Here is a 16,090-nt window from a genome sequence, read left to right on the forward strand (position 1 = left end):
TTATTGTATGACAATGATCTCCTCGGAGCATTCTGAATGCCATCTGGGCGGCGTGCTCTCTGGCCTCCCACCCCAGTGCACTTGCACTCCCTGCAGTCTTCCTACGCCGCTGCATGCAACAACAACAAAATGTAAAACCATGTGCGACAAAGAACAGACACAGACATAGTTTTTAGGGGTTTAATGGGTGTACGGACTCATTTAAAGGAAGTGATAAACACATACAAAAATACCCTTTCAATACATTTTTAGAAACAAACATCTAAATGACCTGCTTTGTTAAATGTTTCCAAACAGCAAAACCGAAGTCGTTTTGAAACCGAGTGGTGTAGATTTCGTTAAAAAGAGACCTACCTGCTATGAATGCTATTTAAAAAAAAAAAGAAAAGAAAAAGAAAACATGGTACAAATATGCAAAATATAAATAAAGTGATAAGAAACCCCCCAGTAATGAAGAGTATGCCTTTGTTTATGGTGGTGGGGTGGAACTGTTCTCTGTACATTTATTTGGGCCAACCGATAACTGGAGAAAAAAAAAGAAAGAGCCTGTGTCCCTGCGTCTCTCTCTGCTCCCAGGAAGACACAGCATCGCTTTACACTCTGTCGTATACACATTCCCATCGCAGCTGAAATCAAACATTCGCAGAGTTTAAGACCATGAAGATTTGGGGCTGGGGGGCCTGAGGCGGGATAAAGTTGTGTCTCCTCACTACCTGCAGCACCACCATCACTGGGAGATGCTTTCTTTTAAGAACCTCCACAGGAGGCGCGGAGGGTTAACACCCAAAAACAAAGGGAATTCCATCTCTCGCCAACGCATGAACACAACCAGTCTATCACTCACACACACACATATGCATATACACACACACAAACCAGCAAAACTCGTCAAAAAAATGCTTTACACAAAGCACCGCAAACTTTTTCCACCTAGGACTTCGGTGGAGAGGGTCAAACGTTACCTAGAACAAATGCTTTTTTCCTGTTGAGCTTTGACTGTACCAGAAAATTGATTTCAGGTGCCGCACAATCACAGGTAGGCACACAAAACAGATATTGGAACGTTTTCCCATAGTCGTCTAAGCTGTGCAGCGCTCGCTCATTCGCCATTCAGGGCTCCGAACACACCAGGAAAGGGAGCAAAACTCCACCTTTTCTTCTAATCCAAGACATACAGTGGGCGTACGTAGCGTGGGCGTAGAGCTTTACAGCGTTACCGTACAAGGACGACGACTCATTTTCTTCTTCCGCTTACCGGCAGACCTGAGAAGCACTGGTGTCACTGGGCGCCGGCCATCGCTTTTGCTCGCATGTCCAATACCAACCAGCGGTCCCCTTTGGGTGGTCGTGGTCCAGTTGTGGTTTCTGTCGTATCCGAGCGAACCCCTCAAGGACGCCTCCAACTGTATCCAAACTTAAACAGTGTTATGCAAAAAAAAAAAAAAAACGAGGGCTGGAGAATGTTTTTTTCCTTTTTCTTTTTTTGGACAAGCATTAGAGAAACAACAAAAAATAACATTTTTTAAACTTTTTTTTCCTTTTTAGATAAAAACTACAATAGAATGGTCAAAAGACTTAGTGATCTTTTGCTTCTTTTAAGACAAAAAAGTTATGTACATCAACATTTACTGTACAGGCTTCCGTTTGGGAGAGAAAATGAGGAAAAGAAAGAAATCAGCATACAACAGAAGTATGTGTAGCAAGCGATCAATAAATGTTCTGGGCTGTTTTAAAACATGTTGATTTTGGGGGTTGGGGGAGTGGAGGAGAAAAAAAAAGGAAAATAAAGAAAAGAACAGCTCCTTTTTCTCCTTCACTGTGTACACGTTTAAACACCGAGGGAGAAGAGTAAAAAAGAAATATTAGTTCTGGTGCCGGCTATCTCTGTGACCGCGGTGTCCAAAAGCCCTCTGCCTGTGCGCGGGACAGAAGTCGCCTCGCAACATCTGGTTTGACCGATTCGCCCAGCCACTGTCCTCTAAAGACTCGAGGGTGAGGTATCCTGCTGCTTCACACTTGAGACCGACCTGAACCAACCTCCACCGCCCTCCCCTCCCCAAAAGTCGTCTCGTCTCCTCTTATTCTCTACGCATGTATAAATCACAGTCTGTATTTGTGTGTTCAAGCTATGTGGATCCTGGCCTTTTCCGTCTCTTTGAGCCGCTTGGCCTGCTCCTCCAGGGAGGGAGAGTGGGGCCTCTTGGCGGTCGCTCCGTTCAGCGGGTCGGACACTCGACTCACCAGCGTGGGGATGGAGCTGCCGACGGGCGGCACCGCGAGTTTGGACGCCACGTGTTCTACGGAAGGAAGGAGAAGGGTTGTTTATTTTGATTCCGCTGTGGTCCTTCGATACACAGATACCACGGTCAGGGTTTTCCTTCACTTACAGCTGTGAACGAACAAAGTGTCAAAGTGTGTGTGCATATTATTGGTTATTTGAGTTCTTGGCTCACGTTTGCTACCTGATGACTTTGAGCCACCAAACTTACCTGATGAAGTGAAGAGGGATATATCTGAACATAACCCCACCAAAGGCTCGGGCACATTGAAGGTGGACTTTTTTTTTTGTATAATTTTAAATCTTTCAAACAATTTATTCTTATATCACTTAACGCAATGAGCTCTTGTGCACGTACTTGAGCCGATGACGGGAATGGACATGCCCTTTTCTTCGACTGCAGGAGGAGCGTCGGCGGTGACGGGGCCCTCACACACTGTAGGCTTGGGAGGTGTGATGCTACGTTTGATTAAAAGCAAGGCCGAGGAATTAGGTTAAAACATTAGAAAGGAAATAAAATCAGCAGTTTCTATTTTTGGGAAAATAGTTGAGGCTCACTTATGGCGATTGAGGGCCAGTTTAATGGAATTCTTCACGACGCGGCAGCTGTTGCTGGCTGGTAGAGGCGAGGAGGCGTCTGGCAGCTCCATGCTGGGAAGTCTCTGAGGAAGTGGCGTTAGAGATCCGTTTAACACGCATCTGGGAAAGCATTATTTCTGTGTGCCGCTCAAGCTGTGGAGCTTTGCAACAACTTGAAATCATTTGTTTTATAAATTTAAGTGGCTGCTTAAGTCTTGATGATGTGAATATGAACCAGATATTGTTCTGAATAGATTAGATTTAAGGGACTCCATGACGACTAAAAAAAATGTGAATACAAACGCTTCTATCAAGTTTGGGGACAAAAACAATACATTTACATATAAGAGGCTGAAAAAGGGAAACGAGGTATAGCTGAAGAGGGACGTATTTCAGCTACAACATAACTTTAAGTGTTTATAGTTTTCAATCAGTCAACATAAAATACTTGGGTGGGTGGATTTAATATATAGTTATGAACATAGAGTATACTTTTTTTTTGCTTCGACAGAAGCCACATGGAGAAAAGACGTTACCTGTGTTCTCGAGGTATCGATGGTTGGAATCGGCTTCGCCTTTGAGCCGGAGAGGGCGGTCTAATGGTAAAAATTAATAAAAAAATGGTAAAAGTGCAAAGATTAATTTTGCTTTGTCTGCCTGTCCATGGGAACTTAAAAAAGCATGAGGAAATAAGACCTACTTCTCCCTGTGTGCATGAGTCTGAGGACGGCGGATATGGCTCTTTAAAAGCAGAGTCATCATTTGCAACCACCTGCAACAAAAAAAGTGTCAATTTAATCTACCGTTTTCATAACCAAAGACATATTTACACACAGCACCTCCTTGTCCTCCTCACCTCTGTCTCTTTGTGCCTCTTGGCCAAGTCCTCTTGCGTTGGCGAGTGCGGTCTCTTGACAGAGGCGCCGTTGACCGGGTCCTCTAGGCCGTTAGGCTCCTCTTGGGGGCTGCTGGCGGGCTTGGGCTCCTCGTCGCCGCTCTGCGCCGTCGCCGAGGAGCTGCTGGCCGGCGGGGAGGCGGGCTTCGCTTTGGCCGCTGGCTCTTCGGAATCAAAAAGGGGACAAAGCGAGAGCAAACTGGAATCAAATTATTTGTTTTTTTCGACAGCCATCAAAGGGACGAGCTTCTATCCCAACAAACGTTTATGAATTAATTCATATTCTCTGGATCTAAAGAGTTTGCAATGGATTGTAATTATTTTACGGACTCTTGATGCAAATATTCAACAGCCTTTCGCACAGTGTGGAATAGTCACTGGAAAAATCAACTCACTGGAGCCAATAACAGGGATGGACATGCCCTGGTCTGTAGCAGTAGCTGCTGCTGCTGCTTCAGCACCGGGTGCTGGGAAGGCCTCCACAAAGAGCTGCTTGGGAGGACTGACGCTGCAAAACAACACAAAAACATTGGCTCAGAAACTTATTGTGGATTTGGTCATATTGTAAATGGTGGTAATATCTGGCAAATAAAAAGAAATATCTGCGTTAGAAAAGCGCATCTGCATTTGAAAATAACATTGCAATGCATTTAAGGAATGCGCTGTGGAGGCGGATCATACCTGTCCTCCGTGTCGGACGCGGGCTTCAAGGGTTTGCTGGATGGGGAGGTGAAGGGAGTCCCAGAGTCAGTGTCTCTGGAGCTGTCCAGGTGACTGCTGTCCAGAGAGATGCGCTTAGAGCTCCCCCCATTGGAGCTACGGTTCAACTCCGCTATACTCTGCACATAGACAAGAGACAAGTCAATAACAATAAAAATGATTTAAAAAAAAACAAAACAATGTACTGAGGCGTTTGTCTGTACGTGCAAGGGAAGACGACTCACCCTCTTCTTCTTCTGCACCAGTTCGGGAGGAAGGTACTGATGGAGCTGTTTCTTCTTCACGTGCGTCGCTTCAATCTTCATCCCATCCTTCAGCATGTTGATGTTGTTGGCTTGTCTGTAAACTGCAGGAAACAACGGGATCATTGACAAATGTATAGAAACGTGGTAGACTTTCTTCTAGGAGGAGACCAAGTAGCTGCTCCGACATGTCTTAACGATCTCAAGTGCTGAGGCTAGTTTATGGCTTAGGCTCCTGCAGGTTGCCCATTAAATGATTCGCACCAGCTAGGAGTAAATTTGTATTTGCATAAAAATAGAATAAAAAGTACATATTGTAGAAAAGTGATGTGCAATTTGGCACGGTTCTGTAGAAAGTTACTTTGAAAACAGTGTGACATCATTAAATTCCTTTTGTGATGTAAAGAAATCAAAACGTTACTAGTTGTGCCTGAAAAACCTGAACTTCCTGCATGCAAAACGTTACTAGTTGTGCCTGAAAACCCTGAACTTCCTGCATGCAGTTAAAATATATTAGTTCACCCATTAGCCGTGTCATATATCTGTAGCAGATAATCCAGTAATAAACGCATTTGATCTTAAAAGTCGTGACCAGGGTGTTCCCTGCAGAGTGATGTGACCTACCAGTATCTGTGAAGGACTGGATGTCGTACGTCAGGTCGATGTTCACACTCTCCGCGTTCTCCACTTTCTTGAAGATGATCCCAATGAACCACATGGACACAAAGTCGTTCCTGTCACAGAAAAGCAGAAGCAGCAATGTGAAAACAGTGGAGTTGTTGTTACAATGGTAACCACTGCTCGTGACCAGCGGAGGTCTTTAATCTATTTATTCAGTGTAGCACTGAATGACAAAGAATACACAAACGAGGGCTTCATGACTCATTGCATTATTATTAAATGAGGACAAAGAATGAAACCTAGAGAAAGGTTTGATTAATAATTAGCAGGAGTTGGCCTCTCTCACCGAGCCGCTGTTATAGATAAACCAGAACTCACTCGTTGCGGTTCTCTTTGGAGCCGGGGAAGGACTGGGGGTTGACGTGAGCCAGGGTGATGTACTCATTCCTCTCCAGGTTTCCCACCAGAACGCGGATCTTTGACTCCACCAGGCCGATCCTAAAAAAAACAAAAACAAAAAAAACATTGAGGCGTTTCACAGACTCTGTTATGAGTCAGCTACTGCTGTAGAGTTTCGTTCCTTACAGACACTCACCATTCTAAATGGTTTTCTTCTGTGGAAGCGCTGGCGGTCAGCACGATGTAATGCCTGCAGGACAGAGCAGAAAATCAGATGTTGTGCAGCGTTTTGATCCATCGACACTTGTGAAAGTCAACGAGGAACATCAGCGTCTACTGTTCGCACCGGCCCCCCAATGATGAAGCAGCAGCGCCACCAACAGAGAAGCCCGTCGGGGTGCTTGTGTGGGAGGAACCTTCATGAACAAAATGAGTCTTCCACGCTCGACTGACCGCATCGAGATGAGTCAAATGTGCGCAAATTAAACCCCAGAAATATTAAGACAATTTTGTCGGAAACTTCATAAATGCGATCACGACTCAGTTGTCACACTCACCAAAATAAAAACTGACAAATGGGGAAACACTTACTTGTACTTTTGGAAAAAGTTTGGTGGCTCAAAGAGTTTGGACCATTCAGCTTTTCCCTGAAGGATCTCGTCTGTGACGCTAAGGCCTGTCGATGTACGACACAGTGGGACAAAGACGTTATCGGGCTGAGGAAGTCAAGCTTTAGTACAATTACCCTTTGAAGAACTAGGCAGCAGTTTACCGTATTTGAACTCCTCGCTCATGATGGTGCGCGTCGACGTGGAGACATTGTACGTGGAGTTCTGCTGGGGGTAGGCGGGGGTGATGATGGGCATCAGGTGGTATCTGTCGGATGGGTTCACCTAAAAAATGAATGAAGAAAAAAAAAAAAAAAAACGGCACAGGGAGGACAGCAGAAATGAGAGCCTTCACCAGCAAACTCAACCCGCCATGCGGAGTGTGTCGGCCAACTTCACACGTACAGCAAGGCCCCATTAGTGCTCACAACCCTCCCAGCACACACATGCTACATTCCCCAAGTGCAGTGAAGGAGTTGAGGTGAAGGAAACCTGTTGTGCTTCCATCAATCTTCAAGTGCAGGAATTTGACAGTTACTGATGAAGGCTGCACAGCTGGATCAGCTTTGTGCTAACCGTTTTGAGCTATTGCAGGTAAACGTGACAAAACCCTTTGGACTATCACATGTCCACTTCGGGCCTTCGTATCTGGTGCAGGACAACACATGCAAGGCCGTGTTTAAATGTTGTTCAGATGAGTCTTAATACAACTAGACATGCAGGCACATCAGTTTAGTTAATGTGTTTTCTTTTGACTATCAGCTATTCTATGACCTTCGCCATGTTAACAAAGGCGGCGTTGGGGATATCGGAGTGACTCCTTACGGAGAGATGATTTGGTGATACAGAATGTAGTTGGAACAAGTATTCCACATCTGCCAGCAGCTTGGAACAATCACGTTCAGCTCTATATTTGGATTCCGATGAGCATGGCTAAAAAGGACCCTAAACATTTGGCATATTTTCTAAAATTGTATCTTAGGCTACACTTCAAGCCCAATGCACGTTTTGGGTTGTCCGTGCTGTGACTGAACGAAAACAACACCAGGAGATAATTTAAATGTGTTTATTGCTGAAGGGACACAACACACATGACACAGAAGTTACAGCAGCTAGAAAGTGGGTTTTTTCCCCCACTTAAGGCAATCGACCGATTAGTTTGGGTTAAATTTATTTATGGTACTATTATAAAAAACAGCAAAAGCAACTAAAAGCTCCTGGCCAAGGGAAGAATATCCAAATGGAAAAAATGCAACAACAGTATGTAAAGGTGTCCTTTAATACTTATTGCACACAGTATTGTTATTCAACACTCCTGTTTGACTGTGGTGTTGCGATTAGGGGATTTAGCACAAATGTCAGATCTATTTTGTTTTTTTAATTGCTTTTACTGAAAGGGCGCGTCTGAAGAAAAAGAAAAAAATAGGACGTCCACGTGGGAAGTCTTCCTTGCGCCAAGGTGCTCTGTGGAAGCCTCTTCCGAGCAGTGGTGAGAGGATAGGAACTCAGAACACGATCAAATTTTCCCAGTCACGCAAGGACAAGATGAACGAGGAGACATGAAATAGGAGAAAAACAAATGTGCCTGTACATTTATCAGTTGGGCTTAATTTTAAAAAATCAACACGAACAAACTCATAATTTAGCAGATCAACTATGTACGGGTGCCGTTTCTTGGGTCTACAAATTACAACACTAAACATGTGGGAATGAAATACTAGTGGCATACTCACTCTGGGATCCCACACGGGTAAATTCAGATTACTGTCCTCCGGCTGTTTCAATAGCACAGGATTCGGCCACTCCCTGTAGGGAGGAAGTGAACAAAACGTCCTCAAAATGTGTGAGCCAACTTCCCTCGCGTCGGTGAAGTGCTGCAATGCCGTGCGACAGGACAACTTGTGATGTTGTGGGAATGCTCACCATTTGGAAAACACCAGGAAGAACTTGTGGACCAGCGTGGCGGCCACAGCGTTTGGGTACAGCTGGCAGGTCCTGGCCACCAGCATGGCCCAAGACACTCCGCCCAGAAAGCCCAGCATGTTGGAGTAAATCCCACGGCCTGCAGGAGAAGGACACGGCGTTAATTAGCATATCAATAGGAGGCAAGACGTCTCAAAGTCGAGAGCAGGGCTACTTCGACAAGTAAAGTAATCCGTTGAAATATTTGTATGTCAGTTTTTAAGAGAATATTACTAGTTTAGAGTAATACTTATGATACACTGACTCAATACAAATCTGACATTCAAAAATCTTCCCACTTCAACCTCCGCTGTATGATACACCCGCATTACTTCATTACAACGTTAGTGAAGTCATAAAGTGCACAACCATGAGAGTAGGTAAACCGTTTTAGTTATAAATGCCTTCAAAAGATGGTGAAATGTTTTGTGCTGCTGCTCAATGAAGCAATATGAATTGCTTCCCGCATCATTGAACATTTGAATCCACTTACGTTTGGCCCACAGTTTGATGGCTCTCAGTGTCAGCCTAAAGTTCTCCTTGTTTGGCACCAGGTACAGAATTTCATCAGTCACTCGACAACCTGTGGGACAAAAACAGCCGAAACCTAAAACACTGCAGGAGAAGCATTTCATTTCCCAAATAAGAGGTTTTGGTTTCAAGTGGCTCTCGTAGAAACCAAGTGGCTTACCGTTAAGACTGCGGATACACCGGATGTCCAGGTTCCTCAGGATGGAGTCTCCCCTCAGGTCCAAGTTGTCTGGAATGGACTGTAAGGCCAGTCTGGCAAAAAGCAGGTCGATCTGCTCGGACGAAGAGAGAAAAATCAAGGGAAGAAGTGATGAAGCAGAGTACATCGGATCCGTCTGGCAAAGGCAGTAAGTGCCTAGAAGGGCGGCTCAGTGCGATGAGCTTCCAGCAAACAAAAATCATTTTGATAGCTATTCAAGCAGAGACGAAGCAATCCTTGGAACAGTTAAGGGTGTCTGGATAAAAAAAAAAAAAAGATACATTGATATACATTGTGATAATCCAGTGCCTCTTAATTAATTTAATATACAATATTATGGATAAAAACACTTAATAGCAAGTAAAAATGTAACTAATTTGCTCCAAAAGGTCCAAAACACAAAGACATTGTATTGTCAATAATGTTGGCCATGATAGACTTTACCTTTTGATTAACAATGTCTATTCTTGAAACTTCTAATATCTTTGTTCAATAATGTATGAGTAGTGCCATTAGTTATGTACATGAAGACAAAGTTACTCACCTCTATTCCATCAAATTTGAATTTTATCACCGGTACAAAAGCATCCTCCACAGCCTTGAGAAAGCACCAAAAGGGACAAAATCACCAACACATTCAAGACAAGTTAAAGGAAAGTAGCTGACTGACATTTGACGAGTAAGAGGTGAAAGTTTAGAACTAAACCAAATAGTTTGACGCCCCAGTCACAACGTTCAAATACTAAAGCAACATTTTTGTGTATCTATTGATTAAATCTGGTATTTCTTCCCAATTGCATGAGATCCGGTGAGACTAATTTTATTAGGATTATTCCATTCTAGTGGGGGCTGTGTAGAATTGTTTCAGAAAGGTTTAAAACATTACCGGAACCAGAGCGTCATCTAGTCCAAAAGTCACAACTTATTGAAATAAGGTTAGTTTCATATTCTGCATTATATGCATACATTATATGCTGCTTCAATCAGTCTGCTGTATTTGACATTTGGTACAACTGTAAAAATCTGAGGCAAATTGCACAGAACTCACAGAAGCAAAAGCAGAACTGCTCTTTTAAAAAGTTGCCTTCCGTGTTACCAGACGTCTGATTGAAGATTTCAAATTGAAAACTTAAGAGCGTAGAATGAGTCACTATGGACGTCTGCGGAAACCGGAGTTTTGATATTGAAGAATATTCAACTAACACAAGGGTGTCCTGGGTACGTTCATCCACCCATAAAAGGGTACCACTTCCTTTTGGAAAAGGAAAAATATTTACTTATACACCAAGAATAGCAGCTATGGTGAAAATGATGTCCAAACACAAGAGCATACCCTTTTTGCATCATTTATGTTAATGTAAACATTAATTAGTTAATCTTAATGAAGACCCACACCGTGGGGAATTCATTAGAACTTCATCTACTAAGCATAAAAAAAAGAACACTTCAGCCATGACATGACATGTTATTGCGATTCTTCCAAAACAGTAAACCGCTCTCCTCAACATTTGAGTCCTGTCAGGAGCCGTGACACATGTGGTCTGTAGCTCTTTGATGGGAGAGCGCCAGTACAAAGCGGGGGGGGGGGGGGGTCGGCCTTCCTTTGCAGACGCTTACCCTCAGGTCTTTGATTTCTTCGTGCTGTTTGAATTTCTCAAAGAAAGACTGGAAAAAGTCGCTTCTCTCTACGTGGCGTGGGGCCACACATAAGGCATCAATATCAGCTCCTGAAAGACACAGTTGCACTTTAAGTCGCGGGTTCCTTGTTTCCCAGGATGTTAAAGGGGCAGCAGCTTCAATGACTATCTGATAAGTTGGGGCATTCAAGGCTAAAGAGAGTTACTTTAACAACAAGTAGGGCCTTGACTTTTGATTATCGTTTTTGGTGACTGTCCAACTGATAAGACCCAACCCTGCTCTGTACAGTCAGACTATAAAACGTTGATGGTTTAGAATGTGGAGGGAAGTGAACCCTGTCAATGGTGTTCCTGATCCAAGGTCTCCAACAACGCATGCACCTTTACAAAGCATCTGTTGCACAGAATGTTCTCTGTACAGTGTGATGCAGGTGTGACGTCTTGTGCATTTACTGTAAAGGATATTTATATCCTCAAATTACTTTTTATGAGAGTTTAAACTTCTTATTTCATAAAAACAAACAATTATAAAAGGGGGTAACTGGTACAGGAAAATAAATGTGTATGGCAGGGATGTTTTGATAGACTCAATCATCTTAAATATGAGCAAAAGAGATTAAAAAAAAAGTTGAGGCCACAGCAAAATATTTTGTAATTGTAAAAGGGACTTTGTTTTGTATAAGAAATGGCCACGCTCACTATGCTGGCCGACACGCCGTCGCAATAGATGCTGGGAGCTGAAACTGATTTTAATGGGGCATGTTGTGGCAGTTTCAACATTTGATTTATTCAGAAACGGAGATAAAAAAAGGACAAAAAGGAACTGGTGACAGATACCAAACCGCAGCATTATTAATAGTTCAGATTAACATCCATACCGATTTGTGTAAAAACTGTATACCTCTTGAAGTTTTTCTTTTTCTTTCTTAGTTCAATTTTAAACAATTTGGTTGCACAAGGAACATTAAAAAAACCTACCAATGTATTATTCTGCCATGAATGTATTGTATCTTAAGGCTGGCGCGTGCGTCTGCGTCTTTACGCACCGTTGTGTCGACGCACTCGTTTCAATTCATGGTTCTAAAAGTCTTGCGTGTGTTGCAGAGCCAGAACAACCGGTGGAGTAAAGTGGACTACAAAAGAGATTTTAACCCTTTTTTCAATCCTGTGCTTCCTACAATCAGTGCAATACATTATTTTCTTGGCTGCATCATGAAGCAGCCATTCTCGACTGGATGTTGGTGTCTTTTCTTTTTCTTTTCATTTTCAGTCTCATCAATTTCTCTTTCGTATCTGTGCTCCGGGTTTTCCTACACCTGCTGTGCCGCCACGTCCTCGTCTTGCACTGAGCAGATCTCCTCAAGTTTATCAAAAGCCTCCACCGGTCACATGCGTTCGCGCGTCTACCTTGCTTAGCAACGAACGTATGGTGGCCGAGAGGGGAAAACAATACTTGCACGACACAACGTTAGCAGGACAACTTTGTTTACGTCGCCTTCTCAAGTTAGCTCAAGTGAGACAGTCAAGCTAAACTGATCAAGGGCTCAGCTCGGCGAAGTCGAAGAAAATAGTCATCGCGGCCCGTAGTCTTTGCACAACAACCACCGCCAATGCCACCAATGTAACCGAGCGTTCTGGGTTCGTGGATGATGCACTCATGACCCGTTAATAACCGCTGTAACCCCTCAAATACCTCCACTCGCATTCGGTGGGCGGGCACTAATGTCCTTTATCTAACCAATATTTATCTTTTCACCATTCGCAATTGTTGTTTAAAGCAATGACATTCTCGGACAACATTCACAATCATGCCTACAGTCTATAGAAAGTTGACAAGGCCAGGCTTGTGCTTTGCTGTGGTCTTGCTGAACTTTTTCTTTTCAGAATCAATGAGATAGGCTCGCTTAGAAGGGGCTGAGTGCTGTGTTGCAGTAATATTCGTATTACACCAGATATGGTGTATTTTTAATGCCAATATCGACTAAGCACTCACTACATGGGACATCATCAATGTTTAGAGTAATTTCATGTGGCTGCAATGACTAGACATACCTTTTGTGTGTACTCCAAGCCTGTACGAACCAAATGTAAATATCTTGCCCCCGACGCAGCTTATAGCTGAAGGCGGGAGGTTCTGTGGGAGAGACAAGTGTACAGCCGGTGAAATCAGTGTTTTTACTCCACATGACACAACATCATCAAGCTTTAGGATTTGATTAAATAACCACTATTAATGACGGTCACGTAAAGCACGTTCAATACAACCCACCTTTAATTCACTAATCTCTGAGATCCATTCTTTCACAAAGTTATTCAACTTCCCGAGAACTGCAAGTCTGAAAAGGACATAACTTTAAGGGGGCATTTCATTCACAATCCAGCATTAATATTAATTTAACGGCGAGAATGAAAGTGATGAACACATCACATTCACAAATTCTGCACACGCATAAATAACTGATCATCAAATGCAGTACAATAAATGCTATATTTGTTTAAGCTCAGTTAGCGTCTGCTGAGAATACATGCGCTGGAGCATTATAAGGAAAAAGTTACTGTTTTAGTGGCACTACTTGTACCTGTAGTTGTGATTGCTGCAATGAAACGTATGCACAGTTGTGTTATGGTAAAAACAACAACAACAAAAAAAGAAAAACACAATTTGTGTTCCTCACCGGTGGTTCAATTCCTCTTCGTCTTCAAACACCCCAAAAGGTTTCATAGCGTCGCAGAGCTTCTTGGTGTACTGGTTGTCTATTTCTCGCGGGGGGGCCAGGCTGATGGCAGAAGTGATGCCATAGTGTTTCTGAGGCTGCTGCCCACCAGGCATGTTGCTGCGAGGGAACGAGCACAACACACGCAATGACAGCACAACGTTACTACTACATTTTTTTATATTACGCTCTTGGTTTCTCAAACCTCGTGTTAATTAAAAACATGAACGCGGAGTCAAAGCGATTGCATTAATCTTCCTGCCCGGTGCTTTGCTAGATGTGTACACTCGTTGCGTACGACACTGACAGCAATGTGCTAAATGCACATTATTCACAGAAAACGCATACGCTTGACTTCGGAGTTTGGCGCAATTAAAAACACGAAAGGTGACAAAAAAAGCAGAAGCGTGTTCGAAACGAGCTAACCTATGCTATCATCCAAGCTGGCGGCGAAAGGACGTTAGCCTTGCGGCTACAAACAGGTTGGAAGCGCTAACAAAATTGGCTAATTTAGCAAGTTAGCCAACGTTAGCTCGCCGCCACGGGGAACAACTTCGTTCAGCTAGCGAGCCGCTTACTAGTTAGACATATTTAGCAGTTGGCATTTTCTCAAACTAAATCAAGCGGCAGTCGTTGGTTTGGTCAGACGCACTCACGCCGGAGTTAACGAACAACAAACAAGCGCGCTAGCCAGCAAACGGTGGCTGCGGGCCTTGTTGTTGTGACAGTTGGCTAACGTTAGCTTTTAGCCTATTCTTCAGGACACTCTTAAAACGCGAAGAAATACGGCCAACGGGGGAATAGTACGCCACGTGTACGACTTACCTCGACATTTCTTTCATGACACTTTGAAAAGCCTGCGCTGTTTTTCTTGCTGTGAACCCGTAAAAAAAAAACTAAGAAAGTCAGCAAGTAGAAATGATAACAGCCTCGACCTGATTACAACAATGGTCACTTTCCAGAGAGGAGTTCAAACCTTCCCACTGAACCGGAATCACTTCTTATAAGATAACGTATCAGCGCGCAGCGTCCATGCTGACGGGATATTCATATCCTCAATTGATCTGCGTTATTGGAACGAAGGCACCTGGCGCGGGATTGATAACTGTTTGGGACTTTTTTAAAATTCAAAACTACAAATGTTACGGCATTTTGTGGGAACAATGTCTGCGTGCAGCACGCCGAGCGACCATCGTCAGAGGGCAAGCCCCTCCCTCAATGAGCCGCGAACCACGTGACCCCGCAGGCCCGATTCCGCTGCTGAACACACACACACACACACACACACACACACACACACACACACACACACACACACACACACACACACACACACACACACACGTACCGATCACTCAATGCGGGAACACGATGTGCACCGAAGCAAATTCATGAGGATATTATGAAAATTACATCAAAGCTAAATCATAATATTTTGGTGGGTTAATATATAAATAGGAGCTATTTACCCCGGTGAGATCAGATTAAAGTCGAAGGTTCAGTTTGTTGGGTAAACAGATAGACACATATACACGCTTATATATATATATATATATATATATATATATATATATATATATATATATATATATATATATATATATATATATATATATAAGCGTGTATCTATCTATGTCTATCTATACACGTTTATATATATATGTATACACACATACATACATACATACATACATATATAAGCGTGTATATGTGTCTATCTGTTTACCCAACAAACTGAACCTTCGTCTTTAATTTGATCTTACCGTGGTAAATAGCTCCGTTTAGTGGGAAGTTTACGTCATTACATCTGGTGGAAAATAAGCTCAAATAAATCGTGTCATCATTATCCATTATTAACGACTTCAGTGTGTCAATGATCCTTGAACCTGTGCAATTTTCCAACATAAAATGTTTCCTTCAACAGAATCATAACTTTTTGAGTCCCTTATCGGGTTATAGCAACTCACTTTTATGTTGTCTTGATTGATAATACCATGCAAATACTAACAATACCTGTGAAAATACCCCTGTGTAGTGAAATCCAACTATTTTCTTATTCTGTTTACTCTTTATTTCTGTGCCCAGTCAGTGTACAGCTGCTAATATGATATGATATGTTTCATATATTTTTGCTCTAGTTTGAGCTGTAACATCTGGGCTCGTCTTGTTATCACAATGTTCTTAATCAAGTAAGAAAAATACTTTACTAATATATTCAATTTTTCGTCAAAATTGTTCTTAGCACTGTGATTTCATACGGAAACCTTTATCGAAAGTTATGCAAAGGACATTGTGTACGTTGTGTACATGTGTAACATTGTGTAAATACTTGTTTTGGACCACCAACACGTCGCCCTTCTAAAGCGCTTCAAACCTTGTGTGATTGATTTATTGTCTTTTACATTACATTGCATTACAGGCCATTTAGCTGACGCTTTTATCCAAAGCGACTTACATTTGTAACCCATGGCTTTTTTACATTTTTCCCCACGGAGCAATTAGGGGTTAAGTGTCTTGCTCACGGACACGGGGCAGCCAGGACTTGAGCCACCAACCTTGCGGTTCCCAGCCCACCCTCTGTAGCCACTGCGCCACCACGACCTCGTCTTGATGTGGTACATGTATTAGCAGGAGAACAGTAGCGTGAAGGCCCACAGGCTGTTCCCTGCATGACCTCACCAGCGTTCCTTCTACATCCTTCTACA

At 43.0% G+C, this 16,090-nt stretch overlaps 1 protein-coding gene across 4 annotated transcripts; it reads right to left on the reverse strand.

The window, feature by feature from the left end:
• Nucleotides 1-166: 166 nt before the first annotated feature.
• Nucleotides 167-14,642, reverse strand: papolg (poly(A) polymerase gamma). 4 transcript variants are annotated; one of them, XM_078103920.1, is made up of 25 exons: nt 14,362-14,642; nt 14,211-14,259; nt 13,347-13,505; nt 12,941-13,007; nt 12,724-12,805; nt 10,652-10,761; nt 9,579-9,632; nt 8,996-9,107; nt 8,798-8,887; nt 8,266-8,404; nt 8,076-8,148; nt 6,507-6,627; nt 6,326-6,410; nt 5,931-5,984; nt 5,714-5,833; nt 5,339-5,448; nt 4,697-4,818; nt 4,434-4,591; nt 4,148-4,260; nt 3,714-3,916; nt 3,558-3,629; nt 3,394-3,453; nt 2,837-2,940; nt 2,637-2,737; nt 167-2,297 (listed from the first exon to the last, which is right to left on the reverse strand). In XM_078103920.1, exons 2-25 carry the CDS (start codon nt 14,225-14,227, stop codon nt 2,122-2,124), a joined length of 2,502 nt encoding a protein of 833 aa, XP_077960046.1. In that variant the 5' UTR covers nt 14,228-14,259; nt 14,362-14,642; the 3' UTR covers nt 167-2,121. The 4 variants fall into 4 exon arrangements, with proteins under 4 accessions (XP_077960046.1, XP_040034052.2, XP_040034053.2 ...); XM_040178118.2 differs by having other exon boundaries at nt 3,714-3,925; XM_040178119.2 differs by having other exon boundaries at nt 14,211-14,606.
• Nucleotides 14,643-16,090: the final 1,448 nt, after the last annotated feature.

Source organism: Gasterosteus aculeatus, chromosome 6 (assembly GCF_964276395.1).
Source record: "Gasterosteus aculeatus chromosome 6, fGasAcu3.hap1.1, whole genome shotgun sequence".
NCBI lineage: Eukaryota > Metazoa > Chordata > Actinopteri > Perciformes > Gasterosteidae > Gasterosteus > Gasterosteus aculeatus.